The sequence below is a fragment of the Sminthopsis crassicaudata genome, chromosome 1, assembly GCF_048593235.1.
Source record: "Sminthopsis crassicaudata isolate SCR6 chromosome 1, ASM4859323v1, whole genome shotgun sequence".
Lineage (NCBI taxonomy): Eukaryota > Metazoa > Chordata > Mammalia > Dasyuromorphia > Dasyuridae > Sminthopsis > Sminthopsis crassicaudata.
The window spans coordinates 275,054,523-275,081,275 of NC_133617.1; the positions used below are offsets into that span (position 1 = coordinate 275,054,523).

The 26,753-nt window shown below is 31.7% G+C and overlaps 1 protein-coding gene across 1 annotated transcript in view; it reads right to left on the reverse strand.

The window, feature by feature from the left end:
* Positions 1 to 26,753, reverse strand: part of ARFGEF1 (ARF guanine nucleotide exchange factor 1) — a 160,340-nt gene that overhangs the window by 67,804 nt on the left and 65,783 nt on the right. The window contains exons 10-18 of the mRNA XM_074278822.1: positions 19,972 to 20,206; positions 15,142 to 15,241; positions 14,899 to 15,038; positions 14,681 to 14,789; positions 12,411 to 12,612; positions 8,777 to 8,888; positions 8,194 to 8,399; positions 8,026 to 8,110; positions 559 to 730 (exon numbers count right to left, since the gene is read on the reverse strand). Coding sequence (XP_074134923.1) covers positions 559 to 730; positions 8,026 to 8,110; positions 8,194 to 8,399; positions 8,777 to 8,888; positions 12,411 to 12,612; positions 14,681 to 14,789; positions 14,899 to 15,038; positions 15,142 to 15,241; positions 19,972 to 20,206 — 1,361 coding nt within the window. The remainder of the gene's footprint in view (positions 1 to 558; positions 731 to 8,025; positions 8,111 to 8,193; positions 8,400 to 8,776; positions 8,889 to 12,410; positions 12,613 to 14,680; positions 14,790 to 14,898; positions 15,039 to 15,141; positions 15,242 to 19,971; positions 20,207 to 26,753) is intronic.

The following is a 26,753-nucleotide window of genomic DNA, read 5'->3' on the forward strand; positions in this document are numbered from 1 at the left end:
ATTAGAATGTTAAGTCTTTGGAAAAGGACTGTTTGTAGCCTTCCTGTGTACTCCAAATATCAGGCACAATGCCTGGAATCTACAAAGTGCTTAATAATGCTAGTTGGTTAGCTAATTGGCCTGTGCTTACATAAGCAATCATCTGCCTTCTACTTGAGTTGAGAATGTTTTTTACATTTTTTAATAAAACCCAAAACATTTTTAGCTTGCTCTGTTTTGGCTCCCTTGCCATAGTTTGACAAATCCTAGTATAAAGTAGATTCTACGATTCCAAGTATAACATGTTTATGTAGTCAACTACATTAATCAAGCTTATCTCAAACTATTTCTATGTATCAGTTTCCTCCCATACCTAGCAATGCTTTGTCTGATTTGGCCCCAATATTATGCTGTCATAAAGACTGGCCTCAGGGCTCATAAACATTGCTTAATAATTTACTGTACAATGAAGTATATTGAGATAATTTATTATAAAACAAGAGAGGAACTATGTAGTGTATATAATAAAGAAGCTTTTTCTGCACTGACAATCAATATTTGAATAATTTAGATACTTACTCTGCTTACTTGACTTTGTAGGAATTGCTAATTCTTTTGTTTCTTTCATTGATATCTTCTTTCCAGCTATTTCATTATAGATAGCTGAGAGATATTCTTCAGGAAGATCTTTACTGTCATTGATACCTCTATTCATTTTAATATACTGTTCCTTTGTCATTTTATTCTTTACCTAGACATGAAAAATGTCAAAAACAAGGACAATTAACATCGGAAAATTTCATATATTTTGTAAAGTTCAAATAAAATCAATCGATTCTGAATATTTTTGTAGACATGAAAATGTCCAATCACAAACACCTAACAATGGAAAAAACAAACAAGAATAATTTGTGTACATAGATAGAAAGATCAGCAGAGAGATAGATTCACCTATCTATTTATCACTTTATAGTTTATGATGTGTAGATAGCAAAAGTTTTTTTTCCCCATTTTACAGATAAGGGAATTGAGGCTTAGGAAAGTAAAATAACTTGCCCTCAGTCACCTAGCTAATGGGTATCAGAACCAATACTCAGATCCAGGGCTTCTGATTTCTTCTACCATACCGTACTGTATAATTAACTGTTAGATGAAGTATAAGACAAATTTGATGGTTTGGGAAAGGCACATGCTGCCCTATATTAGTCTGATACTAAACAATATGCAATATATATAAGGGGAGTGAGATAAAGAGAGAATTGAAATGTCCCTTGGGGAAGTCTAAGAACTCCATTCAAAATTTTTACAAATATTAAGTCAATATCACTTATGAGAAGAATAGAAAATAGCAAAAAAAGACCATAATCCTTGCTCCAAAAGAACATAAGGAGATTATAAGAACATGTGAGTGGAAACAAGATGACAATACCTGAAATTTAGGAGATAAGAAAAATATCAAAAAGACAATTAAGTATCATTAGGTGACTTGGATATGGTATCCTGTGAAATTTTTTTTCTACTTAAAGTTACCCAAGTGTAAAGAATCTAATGTACACCTGGATAAAGTTTTGGAATCAAAGTTAGGAGGCAATAAAATGATAGTCCCATCAACTATCATTAGGAACCAGTACAACCATAAATCCAGATGATTCCAGTGGGCAATTAATCAGGAGTCCTAGCATAAACTACATAAATTACAGGGGGAAAACCAAAATGTGTAATTATCTCTAAAACAAAGAAATTAAAAGGTTGGATGCAATTAGAAGCTACCCTAATTTACAACAATAGTGGGAGACACAAAAAAGCACTAACAAGATGTTGTCATCTGGAATGCTTTCTTAAACTAAGTTTCTTTCAGAATCATTTCTAAAAATCTAAAATTTCTGTAAGTCTAACTTTAGTCAGATTACATGTTGAGAACAAATTACAGAAGGATGAAAGAAAAGAAATTTGTATGAAATTATCAAACAAAATGCAAAATATCCAAGAAAAGCCTAGTAAATGTTTGGACAATATAAAACAATAATGTAAAGAGATACACACAAAAAAAAGAAAATTTCAAGATGTATTTTAGTTTCTTTGATATGGATGGCAAATAATATCTTTGAAAATAAGGCTAAAGATAAATGTACATAAGAGTTCATATGGGGCAACCAAGCATTGAAAGACATTTTCCCAAACTTAAAAAGCACGTATAACTTAAAATATTGCTTTTATTCCAAATGGAATATTTAATTTTGAAAGATGTTCTTTACATTGTAATATATAGAAAATTGGTAATATGGGGAAGGGGGAAAAGTCAGAAAGACAAGTTGTTCTTAATGCTTCGATGAAAAACTAAACTAAACTAAACAAAAATAATAACCCTATCTGGAAAATATCTAATGGGGATAAAAGAATTAGGAAGGACCACAATTATGCTAGAAATTAATAAGTCTAGTGTGAAGTGCATGCAAAAAAGCACTTTTTTGGGGGTTTTTTGGAAATCTTAATTACTTTAGAGAATTTGAAGGACTGATATTAGGGCTAAGGGGAAAGAAAGTAGAGGAGTTAAAGAATAAAAAGAAGAATGACCACCTGTAGCCTTTATTTCTAGATCCCTAGGGACTCAAAATAAGTTTGTACTCAATGCTCCAACCAAACCAGATTTATTACTTAGATTAAATGAAGAACAAAAATAAAGCTTAACTTAAAAGCTCTCAAAATAGGTTTTAACTATATCACATAACACAATAAGTATTCTAACTACAAAGACGTTCAGAGAAAACGAACATTTTAAAATGAATAACTAAATTGTTAGAATTCATCTAAATGTCAAATCTGAGAAAATTAAAGAAGTGGTTTACTACTATGAGTGAAACATACTTATGTGCAAAATGAAAACCATCACTGCAGTGAGGAAGACAAAATATAATATATCTCTATATAAGATTTGAATGAAAGCCTTTAGAAAATTTAAATTCAATTTTTAAAAATCACAATTTAGTAAAAATTAAACAATTTGACAATTTGTGAAGAAAATATAGAAACATGACTATAACAAAGTCACAAAAGAAATTCACTTGAAAACCAATTTTAATATCTTTAAAAACAAGTTGGTCAACTTTTCATGACACATTTCTACTTTACGTGAGAAAAGAATCATTTTATAAAGTTAGGTCTCTTAATAGTTTTTAACTTTAAATAAAAACATAGAAAATAATGGGACTTTAATTTTTTTATGTATAATGTAAAACATTTAGAAAAGAATGCAAGCTAAAAAAAATAATTAATTCCCAAAGATTATGCTAGTTCAAATGTTACAAATGGAGACAAAGATAGTAGTCAAAAGTGGCCACTTTGTGGCACTGAATTTTCTTCTATTTCACTGATAAAAAACTATCTTACTGAAGAGGAAAAAAAAGTTCCTACTACAATGACCTGTACCCTCAATGTTAATAAAGTTCATCTTTATAAATCACTTCAAAGTTTCAAAATACTTTCTGTACATTTTCTGGTAACTTTGAATGTGATTATACATAATAGGTATAAAGAAAAGGAAAGAAAAAAAGCAAACAAAACAATCCCAAAGCACACAAAGCTATAAAACCAAAAAACCAAGATTAAAAATAACAAAAACTGTGTAATCTTTGCCATAAAGGTATTAAGAAATAAATTTTAATCTATGCATAGATTTCACTAAAAAAGAACAGAAGTAGGAGATCCATTTTAATAGTTCAGTAATGTTACTTCAGTAATCAAAAAGGCAGAAACAACTATTATAAATGCTCATTTGAGAGAATGATTAAAGTTAGGAGTGTATAAATTCCTCAGAGATCATCTCTAGAACATCTCTGAAGAGTTCAGCTTTAACCTAAAAACATCTAGTGACCAAGGACTCTCTAATTCTTATGAAAAAAAAAGCTTATTATAAATTTCAACCACTCTAATTAAAGTTTTTTTCTTCATATTGATCTAAAATCTGCTTTCTCCAGACCTTTAGGCAAAGGGTCCTAATTTGTATCCTGTGGCCCAGTATGTGGGTACCAAAGCCTATGTATGTCCAAAGAAGCTTTTGGGAACGCATAAATCTCAAACTTAGGCATTCATGCATATAAGTAAAAGACAATAAACAAAACAAAACAAAACAAAAAACCCAAAAATATTTCTCTCTTTCAGTTTTGAGGTGTATAAGGAAAACTTGATTAAACAAAAGAAATGGAAAACATTACTTCTGATAAATGATTTGGAGAAGCTTTGAGAAAGTGAAAAAAAAAAGGCATGGAATGTGAAGACGTTACAGATATGAGGCATAATCTTCAAGAGAAAAATCAATAAAGTACAGGGAGACCTTAGCTTGAAAAATCACTGCTATGCATATCAAATGGCATTATTGAATGGAATATTAGAACAGCCAGGTGATATAATGGAGAGAGCACTGGGTCTGGAGTATTGAAAACATTAAGTTCAATCCCTTCTCAAACATTCAACTAATTGTCTGATCCATGGCAAGTTACTGAACTACTATCTGCCTCAATTTTCTCATCTGTAAAATGGGAGTTATAATACCACCTACCTCCTAGTGTAATTATTAAGATAAAAATCAGACAACCCGTAAAAGACTATATAAATGCTAACTATTATTAGCAGCTATATTTGCCCTTTATTCCATTCTCTTACATTGTGAAAAATGAATGATTGGTCTAGCTAATATTTAAAATAACTTGAAGGTCTAATAATCTTTTTTTTTTTTTTTGGAAACCAACTACAAAAATTATAATAAATGAGTTTTCTTTTAATACACATAAGATTCTGATCATTTCATTGACTATATCATGTGTGAATGGATGTGTGTGTGTATGTACATACACAGATATAAAACACATGGATATGCTAGGTTTATTGGTTGCAAAATCTAAAAAATGTGCATTTTTTATCCAATTTTTCCAGTGAGAATGATTATTATTAATTGGATCTCTTTTTACAAATTTAGATGAGGAAATTTTGAAGTATTTTTAGGGCTTAACATGATTAATAAAATGTTATCTAAGACTACCTCTATCAAAAGATTTCTAATTTGATTCCGAGCAGAATATCTTCCATGTTACTGATCAACACCTTCAGTAATCTTTTATCTTTCTTTATTATGATTAATTTGATGTTGATAGAAAATACTATAGAAAATCACCTGTAAAAGCTTACTTATTACATTTTCATATTTACATTATAAATATACTTGACTGCACAAAATTTTTTCTCCTCTGGAATATCTTTAAAATTGATTCCCAGATATCTTTATATAATTATATCATATATATTATGTAAAATTTCTCAAGTATGCATTTGGTCAGGTCCAGCTGCTCTGCTTGACTAAATGCCACTTTTTCCAAATACAATGGGATAATTCACTGTATTTCTATTTGAGGCTGAAGTATTTAAATGTAGCAGTTGTACTTTCAGTGGTGAGAACACATATAGAAATGATGGCAGATCATGTCTAATTTGCTGTTATCTCTACTTCCTGATTCTCTTTTTACCAGCCAGCCAGCCAGATTAATCCCAGTCAAATTCCCATTACTTCTGTATATCTTGCCTCCCTCTATCTCTGGAACCATGATCAAGTCAACTATGCCCAGTATCAATATACTTCTGTATGAACTTGCCATCCTAAGAACACAACTTATTATTTTGAAATGACTAGAATACCGGTAATTACGGTTTTTATATCTGATAAAGTTAATTTCATTTTTTATCATATTGCTCATAATGTCTATTATTTTGTGACTCTTCTTGATGAAAAATATTTATAGTATATTAACACAGAACTGCTGGTTAACTGACAAGTTTTTGCTTCTTTAATTTATTAATCATGAATTCCAATGTGCTTTCTTAGATATTCTCTATTTTTCACATATTTTTGCACTGAAGTAACTGAGTATTAAATTACATGTTGCTTTAATTATGGGAATATTGTCAAATCTATTACCTATAGTTGCTGACGCATAAGCAGAAATTATCTTTCTACAGATTTATATGTTTAGAGTCAGCATGAGCAATGCAAGATAATATGACCAAAAAATATCCCATGAAATGATGCTTTTTGTTGCAATATATTGAATAAAACAAACTCTGCCAACTCCTTCACTTGCCTCTCAAAGAAGAACCTGGGAGGCATTCTTCCATTTAGCTACAACTTATTTATGTTCTCTGGCTCCATTTATAGTGACAATGTCCATATGGACGGGTTTCAGTATCTCCAGGAGCATATCAACTCACTAGAAACAGGACAAAGACCACACATCAAAGAATATCAAAGTAATATTTATCTAGGACTTTAAAACTGTACAATTCTTCATACCTTTTTATACTAAGAGAACCTTAGGTAAACAAAAGGTATTTTAACATCTGCCATGATCTTTTCTATCACTCTACTGCTATTGCTGCTGAAAAAGAAGATAGCTGTAGCACACTGAAAGTCATTTTATAACTTTTTTCCCCTACTGCCATAGATTAAAAACTTCATGAGCTAATGACCAGCCATCTGGTGATGAAGGGCTCCAGAGTGAGGCTGGCTCTTAGACAATAAGGCCATTCTACCACAAGAAAGACTGAAAAATATTTAGAGCTTCATAGAATCTTTTGGAATTTGGGTTTGGCTGGTATAATCTTTGAAAACCCCAAATCACCTCCACTGTAATGAATTACTGTAATAAAATTTTTCAAAGGATAGAAGAAATGTTTGTCACAAAAGTCATTTCACCAGAAGGTTCACATTATATCAAAGAATTCAGATCAAATCCTCAAAAATAAAAAACATTTTTCAAGAACTTCAATGTTTATATCAATCAGAAAATTTACTAAGGGGAAAAAAAGCATGGGAAATGTGATGAGTTTGGCAAAGGATTCATTCAAAGCCCAATGCTGTTTCCTAATCAAGTAGTATTCCTAGGGGAGAAATCTTATATATGTAAAAAGTATGAGAAATTCTTGAGTTATGCCTTGTTATGTCTGACCCAGGACTACAATGGAAAGAAATGCTACCAATTATATATCTGTAGAAAAATCTTGTATCAGATCTCTATTATATTCACTCAAAGAAGAAACCATATAAAGAGTAAAGAATATAAAGGAATATTTAAATAAGTCTCAGTACTTCAGGTTCATCAGAGAAATATAGAAGCATTAAAAAACTGCTATGTAGTGTTTAATATACTAGCGTACCTTAAGGATAAAAATTAGACTATTCTAAGAAAAAAGTTCTAAAGAAATTCTTAAAAAGAGAGAATTAATGCAGAAGCTGTCATTCAACGATTTCATTGCATAATAGAAACAAACCCCTAAGACTATAAATATATATTTAAAGTAAAAGGTTAAAAAAAAAAAAAAAAGGAATAAAATATAAAACTAAAACCAGTGATTCTTTTCTTTTCATAAACAAGTGCCACTTGAAAATAGAATATATTATGGCTAAACCATTATCACTATACTATCATCATTATCATGATCAGTATCAGAGAAAATAAGTCATAGAATCACAAAGCAGCAAAATTATCTTAAATTTCTATAGCATTTACTATTTTTTAATGTAAAAATATTTTTATATATTATGGCAAGTGAGTGGCAGATATGCAAAAACAGGCTCAAATGCCTTCAATCTGCAATATTCAATTTAGAATAAATTTCAATTTTTACTTTTTACAAACTATTTTTGAGTCAATCACAAGTGCTTAAATTCACTACAGACTTTTTTGGATGAGAAAGACTAAAGAGAACAATAAGAAGTGCAATAAGGAAAATAATTTTAAAAACAAATTGGTTCAGTAATTTGGACAAAAATGTAAACATTTAAGAAAGAGAGCCATAAATGTTAAGTACATATGGGTAAATTCCAGTTCTTATCCTCTGAACCAAAGAAAAACTGGAATAGAACAGATCAGAACAAGAATTAAACAGAGTAGTGATTTAAGCAGCTAATTTAAATAAGTCAAAATTTCATAGGATTACATTCAAAACTTCTTCTTTTATTCTAAAATAATTACTGGAAAACTAACTTAAAAAACAATATACCTGTGGGCTATGAAGATCTGTTGTCAACATGATAATTGAGTAAGCCAAAACATAGGCAGTATCTGCACTAGCAAAAAGGGTTTGTCTGAAAAATAATGAAGAACCACATTACAAATTTTAGTTGATTTTATAATTTTATGTAATCATAAATCATCTCATCTTACTTACCCTTGGTTACATTCTAAGTATCTTGCAGCAAACTTTTCCATTAGCCGATCAATTTTCTGAGCCTCTCCTGGAAGACGAAATCCCTCCAAAAACATGCGGAGGGCTGAAACAAAGTCCTTTCCTGAAAAGTCATGTTGGTCCACATATGCATACATAACTTCTTTATTAAATTTATCATTATCTCCTAGGAATTCACCCACCTGAGTCTAAAATAACAAACAAAAATATAAGTTGCCATACTAAAAATGTGACATTCGCAAGTGATTTATGTCTACATGTATATTTATGATAAAAGATACACAAGTCTCACAAACTATTACAGTCAAGCATGAAAACAACTGCTAATCATATTTGCCCTCCCATCCCTCCAAAACAAGTTAACTGATAATTCCAAAATATCAAGGGAAAGATTTTCAGGTTAAAGATCAAAATGATTACCTATATTTGGGCTATTTTTAGATTAAATATATTTAACTGTAAAGGCTGGCATTTTAAAGCAGATATAAATAACATACTAAGTAAAATTAATTTAAAACAAAGCTTTCTAAAACAAGCCACAATGATGTTAAAAAGTTGTTCTTACTGAATCTAATCGTTCCTCTTGATGTAAAAATTGGGCAATATCTTCAGGTGAAGTACCAAGCATCCCTTGCTCCTGCAGATACTGTATTCCTCTCTTTGGTTTCTTATTAAATCTGGATGATCGTAACAGTAATATGAACATTAAAAACAGAACACTTTATGTATGCTCTGAAAAAATCTTAAGTTATACTAGATTATCTCTCTAAAGGAACCAAAGCAATATAGGAACTATGTCACAATATCCAATAGTAATCATGTAAAAAATATTTTATCATACCCCATTACTTTTATTCCTTTTGTGATAAATAGCCTCAAAATATTACAACAAAACCACAAGCAGCATCTATATTCAGACAACCATTATAATTAATAAGGAAAATGTGCTGGAGAGTTTTTTCTCTATATGCTATAGACTACTTTCTGACCTTTATAAATAGGGAAATAACATTGTTTGCTAGTACCCTTAAATTTTCATTATCTGAAGTATGAAGATTTACAATTTACAACAGTGCTTTTAGAATAAAATTTCCCTTGCCATTTAATTAATCTACATTACATTAATTTCACATCTTTGTTAACAGTTTTTAGCTTATAAAGAAAAGGCATTGAATTTATAGGAAGCATTTTGTCAACACATCATTGTAGGTTACTGTTACTGAGTCATTTCTGTCATGTTTGACTTTTCATGACTCCATTTCTTGGCAAAAATATAGGAGTGGTTTGCCCTTTCCTTTTCCTGTTCATTTTAAAGAAGATGAAGGAACTGAGGTCAAAGATTTAAATGACTGGCCCAGGGTCATACAAGGCTGGATTTGAACTCAGGTCTTCTTGATTAAGGACCCAGAACTCTATTTGCTGTGACACTTAGCTGCCCTATTATAGGTTACCAAATTTGTTTCTTCAAAAAAGTGTAAAACATTTTGCATTTTTATTTTACTAGATCAATTTTAAAACTTTTTTCAAAAATATTTTCTTAATACTATTAAAAAAACCGAATTTATATAAAAAATAATCCCATGCCCCAATTGATAAGCAATCAGAAGATGTGATCTGTGCCCAAAGGAATTCATGCATATCCTTTGATCTAACAACACCAATATTAGGAATGAAAACTAAGAGATTAAAAAAAAAACAAAAAAAAATGGAAAATGATCTATATGTACAAAAAATATTCATAGCAGTTCTTTTCTCAAGGCAAAAAAAAAAAAATTGGAAATTGAGGGGATGCCTATCTATTGGGGAATGGCACTAAAGTGTGGTATATATTTGTGATGCGATATTGTTCTATGGGAAATGATGAGCGGAAGTTTTCAGGAAAAAACCCTGGAAAATCCTCCAAAACTCAAGCAAAGAGAAATATATTCTATACAAAGTAATAGCAATGTAGCTGTAAATCACTTTGCTATTCTCAGCAGTACGATGATTCGTGACTATTCTGAAGAACTTACAATGAGAACTATTATCCATACCCAGAGAAGGAACTGATTATGTCTGAATACAGATCGAAGCATTATCTCTTTCTTTCTCAATCTCTCTCTTTAAAAAAAAAGAAAAAAAATTCTTCAGGGTTTTTATTTTCATTAGAGTGGGAAATCTGTTTTCTTTCATAACATGATTTCTATGGAAATTTTGTGAAATTTCACAGGTACTTTCTTAATGGAGGGGGAAGTTAAAGGGTAAAAGCTAAAACTCAAAAACTCAAAAATTTTTTAAATAAAATTTTTTGGAAAGCAAGCAATAGGTAACATCTGGAAAATACTCTTACATGCTTTAAAATAAATTTTTAAAAATGTTTTAAAACTGGGAAAATAAAAATAAATCAAATATAAAAAATGCTGAATCATTAAAAAGAAACTTCAGGGATTAGAGGATTAGAATAAAAGGTGGCATATATCATCATTTTAGAGGCATAATGCCAGGGATTTGTTATTATTATCATTTAAATTGTTTTTTACATTTCCCCAATTACAAGTAAAAACAATTTTTAACATTTGATAATTTTTTAAAGTTTTGAGTTCCAAATTTTATCCCTTCCCTTCCTTGCCTACTTTTTGCTATAGGTTTGCAATCATGTAAAATGTTTCTATATTAGTCATTTTCTATGCCAAGGATTTTAAAATAGTTTAGTTTAGCCTCCAGAAGACGTTCCTTTCCCAATATAACTATGCTACTTCCTTCACATCACCTAAACTATGAACACACCTGGCTATAGTCAGCTAATAAAAGTTTTTTAGTAGACAATATGGTATTTGAAGTTGTTGAATTTTAACAAGGTTTTCTAAACTAGAAAGACTGAAATGAATTTAAAAATAGCATTCTTTTTTTTGCATTTTCTCTAGAACTTGGAACTCTAAGGAAAACAGGGGAAATAATCATTTTTTAAATCTACCAGTTTGAATTCTGTGACTTTTCTACAAGAATAGGATTAAGTGCTTAAGTGTACTTTAACTATGCTATTCTCTCACACTCACTAAAAGTCTTAGATGAAGAAATAATCCTAGAATAATTTTCTCAAATTATTCTATCAACCCATGAAGAATGGTAATTTAAAATTCTATAAAGTAAAAATGTACTTTTACAATATGAACACATATTTATTTGAAACTGTACCAGGTAGATATGTTTAATAATGAAAATTTTGGGCTTACCCTACCTTTACAAAAACAAAAAGCAACAAAAATAAAATGTCCCATCCTCCAAAAGAGATTGTAAATTCTACCTAGGAAAGAGCTGAAAATATCTACATTAAATAAAAATGTGAGTTGATTTTAGACCTGTAATCAAAATCAATAAGATTCTATTTTTTCTAAGTTTGGTTTTAAAACAATGTACTGTGAAGCAAAGAACAGCACTTGGTGAACAAAGTATGTGACTGGGACAGGTAGAGATGCATGATGGATAGCTCTTGAAAAATCACATAAGGTAGAAAAAAAAGGGGTGGAAAATCTGAAAAAATCAGGTATGTATAAACAGATGCAAAGCAACTTGGTGAGCTCAAAATGGCAGAATAGAGAGATTGGAACAACATTGGCAAGTTTCAAGAGATAATGGGAAAGACTAGATTATTTTGGGGTAAAGTCAGGTATACATACCAGCTTGGCTGAAGTGGGAGCTGGTCATAAGATCAATGTATTAATTTTTTTTTTTTAAACTAGAAATCAAAAATGATCCAAATAGGGAGGAATCTTAAGGCCTATTTTTTTGGAAAGCAAGCAACAGGTAACATCTGGAAAATACTCTTACATGCTTTAAAAGTGAGCCTTCACCTGCATTCATGGTAATATATTTCCATATTTAGTTACATGAATTAAACTAATTGAAATTAAGTGAAATGAAACTAATTGAAAAATGAGAAAATGTATTAATGATAATCACAAAGTATATACAGTTTGTTTTCTATAACTCACTCAAATAGTTGTAGACTGAAATTATTTATGTTGAAATGTTAAAGAAGATACATGAAATGAGGTACTACTGTAATAGGTAGAGAAATAGCCAAGATCCCGGTGACTATTGTTCATGAGGTGTTTAAGAAAAGAGAAGGTAAATTCAGAATTTACAACCCCTCTAACTGAAGTATTGTGGTCTGTCCTTCCCAAAGACAATCATGTTGTCACTTTAAATTTGACACTTACAAATCTATCCCCTGTTCTATGATTTCTTTCTGTTGCTTTAGGACTTCAAATTGTTCTGGATTGTCAGTGCCAGACATCTGTGTACTGTAGCTGCCAATTCCTGAAGATGCTGTAGAATCCAGAGAATTTAAGCTTCCATATCTGTTAATTGTCTCAGAGTGTTTGGTTTCATTTGTGTCTTGCTCTGTGGGTTTTTCCTGACCTACAAAAATGAATAGCAAAAACAGAAAAAATTCTGATAAAAATATGCTATGAAAAACTAAAAATAGTAACGATGTTACTATTTTTCCAAAATCCTAGTCACGAGTCATAAGATGTTAAAACTAAAAGGGTCCATTTACAGTTAACATTCCACAAGGAAGTGAAGTGATTGGCCTGAGGACACAAAGCTTGTTAACCAGATGATCTGCCTGTTATAACATTTACATATCACTTTCATAATACCTATATTTCAAGTAATTAATGCAAAGTCGTTCCAAGGAAGAAATTACAAATATGACCCATTTGAGAGCATATGAAATATAATACAAAAATAAAAAAATTTAAGACAAATTTTTTTTTATATAAGTATTATTTGCCTTACAAAACTTTTTCAAAAGAATTACTTAAAATAGCTAACTTTTCTACCTACCTCAAAGGAATCATGTTAAGATATGTGCAATTTACACAAGCAAAATCTGAAAACATATTAATGCTCAATTGATCAACGCAGAAAATTCTTTTGCCTTCTACTTTGTGCTGATAAGCTTAGTGACTCCAACCCACATGGGAAGGAAACGCTCTTTGAACAAGTGGATATGGATCTGAACTGAAACACTCATATTCTTTTGACTCTCAGCTTCTAATGACTGCCTTAAACCTAGTTAATATTATTACCACTATAGTTATTTGGGGTGGGGAAAGAGAAGAGACTCATAGACATGTAGAATTTTTGGAAAGGACTACAGAGATCATATAGTCAATGTCTATAAGTTTGAATCTGTTTACATTAATTTTATGTGTTTGCCTAGCCTAAAACTGAACACCTGGCAATATCATTATCCCATTACATTTGGAAACAGTTCTCATTACTTGGAAGTTCCTCCACATATTGAGCTGAAATCTGCCTCCTTATAATTTCTACCCACTGTTCCAAATCATGTCCCCAGATAGCTAATCAAAATAAATCTAATTCTTCTTCTATATGATATCTGACCACTAATGTCTTTGTAAGTCTTCTCTTTTCCAGGGTAGATATCTCCTTAGTTCCTTCAACTGACAGAAATCATCCTGCACACTATCTCCTACACCAGAGCTTTTTAAACTTTTTCCTCTCATAATCCCTTTTTGTCCAGGATATTTTACATTTACATTTTACATATATTCAGATACATAAAGGAGGAGCCGAGTTCAAATCTGACCTCAGACACTTAACATTTCCTAGATGTGGGACCCTGGGCAAGTCACTTAACCCCAATTATCTTAGCAAAAAACTAATAACAAATCATAATTTCTTGATACCCACATCCAGATATGAAACCTCCTATGGGGTCATAACCCACAGTTTAAGAAGCTAGGTTCTACACAAATTCCAAATTGTCAACATTCCTCTAAGTCTGGCACTCAAAAAATGTACAGTATTCATAAAGTGATCTGACCAAGATAAAGTATAGTAAGTAATACTTGTCATGTTCTAAGTCTAAACAATATGCTTCTTTTGGTGTAGTCTAAGATTAAATTACTTTTCTGGCTGTCACATGGCATTGTAAACAAATACAATTCACCTTTTTATGTACTGTGATTTCTTAAAGAGGGGATATATCTTTTTCCCAAAAGAAGTTTCCATAAATCTTTTAACTTACAACTTTTGCTTGTCGTAATAGTCTCATTGGCATACTACACAAGCCAACGATTGTAGTGTTTTTGATCTAAATAAAGTTATTTGGTTCACCCAATGGAACAAATTACCAATATTTTAGGTTATTAAAACTACTTTAAATGTCCAAGGTACTAAAATGTTTTTCCTAAGCTACTAAAAATGTCTCCATATTATCAAGGTAATCAAAGTATGAATCTAAAGGCAATTTACAACAAATGTTTAGATGATAATTAGTTAAAAGACATGTAATTTTTAAGTAAATGATCAGTCACACAAAAAAGTAATTTGAAGAAGTGTTTTTCTTAACAAGGTGAAAGACATAGTTCCACTGAAATGAATTACTGGCATTTCCAACTATCCAGAAAATATTACTCAAAATACAAAAACATAATTACTTAAAATGTCAGCTTACCGAGAGTTGTCTGAGAATTTGGATTCACATACTGATCTTTACTCCATTCAACCATACACTTCAAAATAGAGACCAAACATTCTAAACCCTTTTTCCTCAGGCTTAATTCCTATTTTAAAAAATATCAAGCAAAAAAAATTCTCTTAAAAAAAAAAAGAAAAGATAGACATTATTTGTTTAATGTAGTTAGAATTTGTAAATATTTTCAAAATTCCTACCTGAACATTACTCATACCAAGTTCTTGACTGCCCCGTCCTTGGGCTATTTTTGATAAATCATTAACTAGTCTTTCAAATATATTTGCTGCATTTAAATCACAGTCATAGTTTACATAAATGTCCACTACACTCTGAGCATCTGTAAAAGCATAATTTAATTTTAATTTTAAAAAGTTAATTTTAAAAAGAAAATTCTCAAACGTATTAACTTATTGGTAATATTTAAGAATTCTTTTTAATACCTGCACAAATCCTTGTTAATGTCTGGATAACCATCCATTTGTGATCAAATGAGCTGGTAGAGGTTTCCAATATATATAAGAAAATTTCTTTAAAAAATACCTAACAAATAAGAAAGATAAACATTTAGAAATGCATTATAGTCATTTCCTTGAAAAGGAGTCATTTCTTTAAAACAATGTTTTTGCTATTTATATTCTACATTCTAAGCCTAAATAAACAGTATTAGATAAGTACAGTAAACATGTAGGATAATCTCAAAAATGCAAAAGAAAACCAGGATTACCACCTGTGATCATTAGGTTTCTATAGTTTCTAAGACACATGTCAGCAAAAAAATAAATAAAAACACAAAGGATCCTTAATGAAGCATATTCCTTTAAAATAGGGCTAAGAAAGCAAGGCCTAAGAAATGAACATAGGTGAAATGATAAAGTAAAATGGGATGCTAAGAATATATAAAATAAAGTAGCTTTAAAGTAGAGATACTTGGAATAATCAATAAGAAAGCATTTATTAAGCACCTATCTAGTGCCAGGCACTATGCTAGGTGCTGGGAATATAAAGATAAAAATGAAAACAGTCTTTGTCCTCAAGGAGCTTACAATCTATTGGAAGAAACAACATGTTCATATATAAGTGAATATAAAGTATCAATAAAGTAAACATAAGGTGATTTCATACAGCAGTAGGTAGATGAGAGGATCAAGAAAGGTTTTATATTAAGAAGTAGTGCCTGACTTAAGCTTTAAAGAAAGAGAGGGATGCGAAGAAAAAATGGTGAGGAGGAACCAGGAATTAGGGGAAGATATGGATGTTTGGACACAGATGGAATGTTTATGTGAAAAACAGTAAGAAATTCAATTTTGAGTGGATTGTAGAGTACATAATGGCAAGTAACATGTAATATGTCTGGAAAGATGATTTGGAGCTAAGTATTGAAGAGCTTCAAAAATCAGACAAAAGTCTGTATTTGATCCCATAGACAACAGGAGGCCACTGCAAGTCGAGTAAGAGAGCAAAATGAATTGACTTGGGTTTTAGGAATGTCACTTTGGCACTTGTATAGAGAATGGATTGAAAAGAAACGTGATTTGAGGAAGGGAGAACAAAATGAGAGGTTATAATAATAAGCCATGTGAGCAATGATGAAGGTTTGAACTAGTCATGTGTATGAAGACAAAGAGATATTTGTGAGAAACACTAAGAAGATAGAAAAAGACTTGGCAACTAAATGGATAAGTAGGATGAGTGAGACTGAGGAGTTAAGGGTGTCTCTGAAGTTGCAGAAAAATCAAAGATCCCAGAGAGCAATGAAAAGAGAGAGAATATGCTTAGGAAGGTAGTAGTATATTACCAAAAATATTTTAAGAATTTGAAGTTCTGGAAAATTTGCCTAAAGAACAAAGAAGTTAAGACACTTGTCCAATATCAGATATTGGATATGAAGCTAGAGTCTTTCTGATTCTGGTTTATAGATTGCATTGAGGATAAAATGATTTACCCTGGGTAAAGATTCTCCTGGGTAAGGTTTGTCACAGCTCCAGCAATCAGGAGTAAAAGGGGCTCCTAAAGGGTCAGACAAAAAGGTCAAATGAATGTGTTGTCTCCAACATAGCCTTTAATTCAATTAACATAATGCTATGTGTGAGGTCATAAGGATAAAAGATAAACAAAAGGATATGCTCTATTTGCAAGCATCTCACCTTCTGATGTTGCATACAATAACTACAGATAAGTAAAATAAAAAATAAACTGAAAGAGAAAAGCACTAACAAGAAGGTGGGAGAGAGAGCCATGAAAAGATTGAGGAGATTGGTTGATTGAGGAGATTGATCTTGATTCTGAAAAGAAGCCCCAAATTTTTAAGGGCAGAGAGTATCTTCTAAATCAGGAAGGTGTATATTCCAACCATGGGGTATAGACAGTTTGTACAAAGGCATATCCACTGGAAATGTAGTTTTAAGTTAGGAGGATTGGCCAGCAAGTTTGGCTGAGATGTGGAGTATATAAATTTGAGTACGAATTATGTCTGTAAAGGTAGATGGAAACCAGGCTATGGAAGGCTTTAAAATGCAAAATTTAAAAGAGTTTTATTTCTGTCCCATGAGCAACAGAAAGTCACTGAAAATTTGTGAACAAGGAAGAGATATGTTTAGACCTCAGCTATGGAAATATTAATCTGGTAGCTGTGTTGAGAATGGACTATAAGAGAGAGAATAGAAGCAGGGAAAAAACTAAAGAGACTATTACTAAAAATTAATATGAAAAATGATGAGTACTGGTCATTTTAGTAGGAAGAAGGGGAATAATATAGTTGTATATATATATTTATATGTATGTACATATACATAAATACGATTAAAATCAAAGATTTCTGAAGTTCTACAGAGAAATGATCAAATGTATACCTCAAAGATCAAATTAAAATAGGCAGTCTGCAATAAAATATAGTTCTCAATTCTAGAAATGTCTGGATTTCAATTAATTACACATTACAAAATACAAAAGAAATGAGTTATAAAATCAGTAATTGTTGCTAGTTTTGTTCACCATCTCTTTTTAACAGACATATAGGAGTCTGCAAACTAGCTAAGATAGACACTAGAAATAATTTCTCTGAAAGTTTCCTGTCAAAAAAAAAAAAAAAAAAAAAAAAGGTTAAAATATCCTGAATTTTAAATAGAAAGTACTTATTCTATTCTCATAGCCATAAGATACTAAATCCAAATTTACTGCAAAATATTCATAAATTTTTTTTCCACTACCAAAAAATTCTTGAAAAATATGATCTTAATGCTTATTTAAGTGATCAACTATTAGGTTGTCACTTGATCTCTTCATCAAAAAAAACAAAAAAAACAAAAAACTCAAACCCCAAACATATGCATATGATGAATTAAACAGACAACTGAACAACAGAACAAAAAACCATGCATGCTCACTGATATTAGATTTTTAAAAAATTAAATAGAGAACCGAAAGCTTGAATTTGAGACAACATACAAGTACTATTCCTTGACACCAGACAGCAGCATAAGAAATAATCCTAAAGCACAGGTGTGACCAAGTCATTCTCCTAGCTGATAAATTCAAGTAGTTCCCTATTACCTCTAGGGTTAAACTCTTGGCACTGTGAGACCATCATAATTTGGTTCTAACACATTTTACCTTTGGTTATAGCTATCTCTTGATGCAGTTCATAGTTTAGCCAAACCAGCCTCCCTTGTTTCTTAAATACAAAACTCCATCTTTGCTCACTATGTCTTTGTAAGACTGGCTTCCATGTCTATAATGCACCATTATCCTCATCTCTGCTTAAGAATACCTAGCTGCTTGCAAAAGCTCAGCTCAAGGACTGTTCTCTACATGAAGTCTTTCCTGAGTTATTCCCTGCCATATACTAATGTCTTACTCCCAAATTACATTTACACTGATTTTGTATGTACCTTATAAATACTTACATATTTGCACATATGCATACTTTCTTGAATACTAGAATGAAAGCTCTTTGAAGTCATGGTCTTTAACTTTTTTTTTTTTGTAAATGAATTCTAAATGAAGTCTTATCATACAGCCTGGTCAAAGCATGCACTTAAAAGTTTGTTGACTGAATAAAAGTGAAGTAAGCTAGAAGAAATTTCTACTAAAGCAATCAAATTGCTTTAGTTTTTTTAGAACTTTTAGAAAAATGAGATAGCTCTAATTGTTTTGAAAATGCAAATGTAACAATATGATTAATCTATTAAGAACAAATATGAGTATACTCTATTCACATTTGATCTAGTTTGATTTAGATAAATCACTGACCATTACTTCACATTAACTTCCAAATTGCAACCCTTCTGATGCTCACCTGCACAAACTTTCTGGCCTTTTTGAAGGTAAAGTGCTATATTTGTTGAATATCTGCTGTTGCAGTAGGAGCTATGGGCAGAGGAGGGCTATTTTACACATGTACTTCTGTTCTCCCTCCATCCACCTTGGATGCAGCCAGGACCCTTGTTCTTGATTTATAATTTGGCTATATGAAACTGGCCGCAGGCCAAGCTGCATCCTGTTACTGCAGGATACCGTCATTATTTATTATAGTTTTATGCTTTTTATATATTTTAACATATGTTCCCAATTATTTTTTAAATGTGTCCTTGACAAAGTTTCTGTGTTATATCCCAATCTCATGTTTTCTTAAGCCTTGTGGTTTTTATGGAGCAATTCTGCATAGCTCAGTGATTTTTTTGGAATGCCTATGTAATGTTACAGCACAAGTGTTTGTTTTTGAGAAAATAAATTAAGAACTAATACATTAGACATTCTAGTAAATCTGAAAATTTTTTTATAAAACACAAATCTGAAAGATTTTCTGACAGTTTATAACTTCAAATTTAAATGCATCCTTGATATTATTTTTCCATGTATCTTGTATAAAAACTGTGCGTTTTAAACTTGGGGAATAGGAAGAGAAGAACAAATGAGTGAGCCTAAACTAGTTTTGCAAACAATTTTTAAACATACTGGGGCAGAGAGCATAATTAAGATTTTTCTTTCAGGATAAACAAATTTGCTATACTGTAAAATTTAAAGCTGAAAAATGGTTCTAAGGACCAATCATAATGGTCATATAGAAAATTAAATGTATGCATATGGATGCATATATGTACACATGTGTGACTATATATACATGCACATATATAAACATACACACAAAGTTTCTATCAATAAGACTTTTTAAAAAAATTAATATTGCTAAAAATGAATAGTTATTATGTGATTGTTCACGTAATGCACTCCTGATACAAATAGAAAGTTTAAGATTTATCTGCAAAGCATACCTCAATCTGCATCTTCAGATGTGTCTTGAAGTTTGACAACAATGTAAGAAATATAGAAAGAGAAAGCTCAAAAACCTCTGGAACAGATGAAACTCCATTTTTAGAGAGTGCAACACATAGATACTGCTTAATAGCATTAATGAACATCTCATTGGTCCTGAAAACAGGTCCTGCATTCTGTAGAATGGACAGAAGTAACTGCAGTGAAAGGATCTTGGATCGCAATTCATGAGACCTGAAATGTAAAGCAAAATGCACAAATAGGTGACAAAATTGATCACAATTTTTTTGTGATGCTTGTTGAATGGAAATAGTTTCTTCTATAGATATTTCCTGATTTCACAGTTATACAAATTTTCAAAATGTCAGTCTATCTAAAAAGAAAAAGATTTAAAGGACATATCCTATTATATACTACCAAATTAATTCTGAAAGCATGCAATGAAAACATGTTACTATATGAAAATGATTTTCTGAAGTTGAATGTGATCTATAATACATAGCAGTTGTATGCTTTGCTATGCTATACAACCCTCAAGAGATTAAATATTTTAATTTTTTCTTTAAATTAGCAAATATCTATTAATTAATCCTCAACTCACTCTATCAACTTTCCTCCTTAGGTTAAAAAAAAAAAAATACTCCCAAGCAAAGAAAAAATATACTCTAAAATACATCAACATATAGGTTATATAGGACAATAATTCTTGCATCAGCTATATTTGAAACTTAGGTCTCTCTCAAATTCAAATTCTTTCTCTCTATTAGGATAAGACTTTAAAAAATAATCCAAAGGTAAATTTTAATTTGAAACCCAAGTACCATTATGAGTTCCAATATGCCACAATGGTTTAGACAGGATAACATTAATTTTAAAATAATCTGTAGTTATTTCAACTCTGTCCCTCTTTTCTCAGACCTCCTAATAATAACTAATTTATACTGCACCTATGCACTATATTAATTGCTTCTACAAATATTATCTCAATAGATTCTCTCACAATAGCCCTAGGAGATAGGTGCTATTATTATTATTCCTCTTTTACAGTGTCTGAGGTTGGATTTGAACTCAAATTTTCTTGACCCTAGGCTTACTGCTCTATCTACTGTACTCACTACCTATCTACCTCATTGGTTAATTCCTAGTAATTTTTCTTTCTTCCTGACCTTGTCAACTCCTACTTTACTGAGAAAAGAGATCATCTGCCATGAGTTTCTTCCCTGCCCCATCCCCACTCCTTTTCTTCATTCTTCCCATTCTCTTTTGGTTTAAGATAGTCTGGATAGAGACATAAGTCTTCTGGTTAATCCATCAACCTATCTGTCCTATATTCTACCATTCCAGTTATACTGGTTTATTTGCTCTTTTTCATATATGTGGCTCTGCTTTTTTTTAAATGGCTATCTCTTATGCCTACAATAATTACTCCTCACCTCTGCCTCCTGGCTTCTGTGGCATTCTTCAAGACTTATGCTATTAGGAGGCCTTTCCTAGGCAAAACTCTGCACTTTGTCAATGCTAGAGTCTTCCCTCTTATCTGTCCTTCCATTTACAATATATCTGTCTCTTCCATGTACACAGTATACTGCTCTCCACTAGAATATGAGTTCACGGATGGCAGAGGCCATGTTTTTATCTTTCTTCTTATTTCAAAGCTTAGAAGAGTGCCTGGGATATAATAATGGCTCAATAAATTCTTACTAAATGAATCCCTAATTTAAAAACAAAAAAGAAAAGCCTCAGGCCATGAAAATGTAGAACCTATTATCAGACTTCTATCTATAATTTCACAAAAACTTTTAAATAATAAAAATTCTCAATAAAAGGCATTTTAAAAGATTGATTATACTATAAAGAATGCTAGATAAAAGTTAGATATATAAGTTAGAGTTCAATTTTAAACCCCACAGATTAAGAACAACTTTAGCAAGCTATCCTGCTTTGGAATTCCCAAAATTCAAGTTTAAAAACTACTATCAAGAAACTCCAAATCTGGTAATAAATAATACATAATATTCAAACCTTTGAAGTATAGATCCTTAACCTGACACAAATCAAAACATCCGAGTTTCTTTGGGATATTGCAATATAGCATTAAAAGGGTAAGAAAGTTGGAAACATTAAAGAAAATTCTGAATATAATTGTAAACTTCATAAAACTATTAATCATAAAGAGTTTTTATAACCAGTCATACTTTAGTACCTGGATGTGAATGTCTAACCTGTCCAAATCAGATAGTTTTCTCTCTAAAAGGAGAATTTTAAAAGACAGAGATTCCATGATTCCTTTAATGTAAAATCACCCTAATATTCAAAGAATTTTCACCTTTACTCAATCAGAATCTCTCCAGTTTCCTGTCCCTCTTTCTCTTATTAGGATAACTAATGAGAAGTCTTATATAAAAAATGCTGAAGATGACAAGTAAAAGTTTTCCATAATCAAAGCTAAATAACCATAACTAAAATTATAAAAGGCATTCCAAAACTTAACACTAAAATGCACATTTATACATTATGCACATTATGTTTGTCATTTGAATATTCTAGCATTTGAAATGACTTTTATTGTACTTTATATATATTTAAACTACTTGAAATATTTGAAAAATTAGTTTTCATCTTATGGAAAACTATGTGTGAGGAAAAGTAATACCTATTGAAAGTGTACTATCCTTGTGAATATTTCCCTCTTGAAGTATACACCTGTTTCAAAAATGAGATGTGATACATATTTTTTTTTTTTTATCAGAAACTAGAAGTTCTATCCCTAGAAAATGTATTGCCAAGGTAAGTGAACTTACCTAAAACACTAAAAATTTTTCCATTTGTTATAGCCAATGGTTCCATGTAAGGAAGTGCTGTTTAGTGGAGAATCGGTTTTTTTGGTGTTAATTATTAGATCAATATTTTGCAGAGAGCTGACCAATACTTTCTTGCATCGCAGTCTCAGAAGTTGCATTAAGAGTATAATCATCTGCAAACAATAAATCATGTACCAACTCTCCATCCACTTTAGTTTTGACTTTCAGCCTTTTCAAGTTAAATAATTTACTATCAGTGCCATAGCCGACTTTGATGCCACTCTCATCCTCACTGACAACACTGCTAGAAATAACATGCTAAGAAGCAAAGGAATAAGCATATAACCCTGCTTCATTCCAATAGTGACTGGGAAAGCACAAGAGCATTGTCCATTATTCAGAACCCATGCAAACACATTGTGATTAAAAAAAACAAAAACAAAAAACTAAAAGTGCTTATCAGAGATAAAATGAGGGTATGTAAATTTGGGAATCATCTGCATACAGCTGATCATTGAAACAACAGGAGCTTATAAGATCACTAAGAGAGAGTAATTTTAAAAAGAGAGCCAAGGATAGAGCTTGGGGAACACTCAGATATAATGTTCCGGTTAGCTTTCTGGAGGTCTTTGGACCAGCCTTAGTTTCAGCTGAGTAATCACCACGAGAATACCCAGGGATAAAGTCCAAATTCTTTATTATCTCCTTCACAGTCTGTCTTCTTCACCTGGGGCTCAATTAGCTTTCTGGAGGTCCTCCACAATGTGTCTTGGTTTCTGGGGAGGAAGCAAGAGAGACACCACGACGGTCTCTGTCTTGAAGTCTGATTCAATTTGGGAGCTTGAGCTCCAGTCTCCAGTCCTCTGTCTTCTCCAAGTCTCTCTCCAAGTCTGTTTCCCAATCTGAACCAAAGTGCAGAAAGCAGGAGAGCCACCAGGAATCTGATCAAAGATGGAATATCTCTTTTCTCCAGTCTTTGTTGGCTCTATTATAATTACATCATCGTAGGTGTCAATCTTGTAGAATAGGTGTCAATATTGTAGAACTATATTAAGTACTTAAGTACATGTACTGAACTAGAGAACTATTAATCATCATGCTAAACTAGATAACCATTGTCTTATCGATTCCACTAAGTTAACATTTTGTAAGAATGCTTGTTTCAAGTACATTTCTCCAGAATTCTGCCCATTACAGTCAGGCAAGGCACAAATAATGACATAGCAAAGGGAACTGAAAAGAATCTATCAGACAAATAGGAAAAGATGTATGACAGAAAAGATGTATCACATAAAACCCAAAAAGAGATAGCCAAAAAGAAGGGAGAAGGAATTCCCTCTTTTTTTACATCATTCAGATGTTTTCTGCTACCACCTATTTCTTTACTCCCATATCATGAAAATAATTTGTATTTCTCCTTGCCTATACAAATTCCTTGCATAAATAATCTCATTCCATCCAACTTCTCTAGCAATCTATTGTCTTTATTATATGCATTCTCACTTTGTCTACTGGCTGCTTCCCTACTGCCTACAAATATGAAGATGTATCTTCTATATACTCAAAGCCCCCTCAATTAATCAATCCATTCCATTTAGCTATCATTCCATAGCTCTCCTATTTTCCTTTTGTGGCTAAACTCCTTGGGAAAGTCATCTGAGTGCTTTTATTTCCTTTCTTCTCTTCTCACACTTAACTCTTTAAAGTTTGACTTTCTGACCCTCATCATTCAACCCAAACTGCTCCACCAAAGTTAGTAATGATTTCTTAATTGTCAAATCTAACAGCCTTCTCTCAATCTTTATCCTTCCTGACCTCTTTCCAGCCTTTAATACTGTCAATCACATTTTTTTTTCCCTTGGAAACTTCAGGTTTTTATGATATTGTTCTCTCCTGATTCTATTTCTATCTAACTATTTCTTCTCAGTCTCCTTTGCTGGATTTTTATTCAGATCCTCTTTTATTCTCCTTCTGTATTATTTCACTGGGTGACCATATCAATGTTTATTTCTACACAGACAACTCTTGAGATCTACTTGTACAGCCCTAAACTTTTTCCTCACTTACAGTCTTGCAGTTTTGACAATTCAAACTGGACGTCCCATTGAAATTTTAAATTAAACATTTCCAAAACTCAACTCTTCATATATTCTCCTAAAACTTGTCTTACAAACTTTCCTATTACTGTCAACGATACTATCATCTTAGTCACCTAGGTTCACAACCTAACTGTCATCCTTGATTCCACTTCAACCACTCTGGTGCAGACTTTTATCACCTCACAAGTTGGCTATTACAATAATCAGTTGGATGGTATCCCCAACTAAGGTATCTTCCTACTCTAATTCACTCTGTCCGTTTAGTTGTCAAACTGATTTTCCCCCCTAAAAAACCCAAATCTGACCCATATCAACCCATTTAACAACAATATTGGCTCTTGTCTCCAGGATCAAATGTAAAATTTTGTTTGTATTTAAAATTCCTTCACAATTTGACTCTTTTCTATCTTTCAAGATTTCTTACAATTTACTCCCCCTTCTCTAAAGATGTTGGAATCTAGTATAGATTTGATATTCTTCACACTATCTCCTGAGTATTTTCAGTGATTATAATCCATGACTGAAACAGAAGCTCTTCATCAAAAAAAGCTTTTGGTCTATTTATCTTGGTCTCTTAGATGCCTAGTCTTGCTTAAGTCTCACCTAAAGTCCCACTATCTACAAAAAGCCTTTCCTTGTCCTCCTATTCTTACTAATGTTTTTCTTCTGAGATTATCCCAAATCATCCTGTATTTTTTTTTTCCATCTTGTCTCCCTCATAAAACAATGACCTTATTGGGAGCAAGAACTGCTTTTGCATTTCTCTGTATCCCCAGTATCTACCACAATATCTGGTACATAATAGGCCGTTAATAGATTCTACTGGGTATTGTTGTCAAAAAGGGGAGAGGGGTCAAAGAAGGATGAGTACAGAAAAATGGCACAACGTATTGGCAAGTAGGATACTGTTGTTGACTTTGGAGATGGTGATTTCAGTCCAGTTTCAGGGATAAAAATCTGATTGGAAAGGGTTGAGAAGTGAATGGGATATGAGAACAGAGTGTGGTCAGTTTTTTCAAGGAACCTGGCAGTGGAATGGATAAGAGATAAAGGGCAAATGGCTTGAGGAGATGGAAGAGTCAAATAGACAGTAAGATGGGAGGCAGTGGATAGAGAATGATTAAAAATTAAAGAAACAAAATGGTCTAAAAGATGATTTGTACTAAGGACTTTGGAAAGGAAAACAATCAAGATCCCAAGTCTCTATTCAAGGACTGCCTTTGGCAAAGAGGATTACCTCTTTTTTAAGAGGTGGGAACAAAGGAGGAAAAAATAGGAATGACAATAGGAAAATTTGAAATGGAAAATGATGGCAGTTAGTCTTAGCTTTCTCTATAAATTATGAAGTAAAGCCCACTGTGGCCAGGCAGTAGATGTCCCAGGTGGAACTGGAGAAGACAATGTTTGAAACAGGCGGTATGACAAACCAAATAGAGAATCTATCAAGGAAGATCAAAATGAATCCATGTAGCAGTGAGGACCCAGGTAAGATTACCTAATTTAAATAAGTCTGTGATGGGCTTAGTTAGAACAGTTATGTGACTTTCTTTTTATTTTTAAATTTATTCTTTTTATTTTCTCCAGTTACATTAAAAACTTTTTTGGGGGGTTATACATGTACATTATATTTTACAAATGGATCACGTTGGGTGAGAAAAATTAAAAGGGAAAAAACACATTGGAAAAAAGGTAAAAATAATATGTGTTGATCTATATTCAGTCTCCATAGTTCTCTCTCTGGATACGAATGGTGTTTTCACCTAAAGTTTATTGGGATTTCTGTGGACCACTGAACCACTGAGAAGAACCAAGTTGATCACAGTTGATCACCACATAATTCTGCTATTGCTGTGTAGTTGTTTTCCTGGTTCCCTTTCTTCA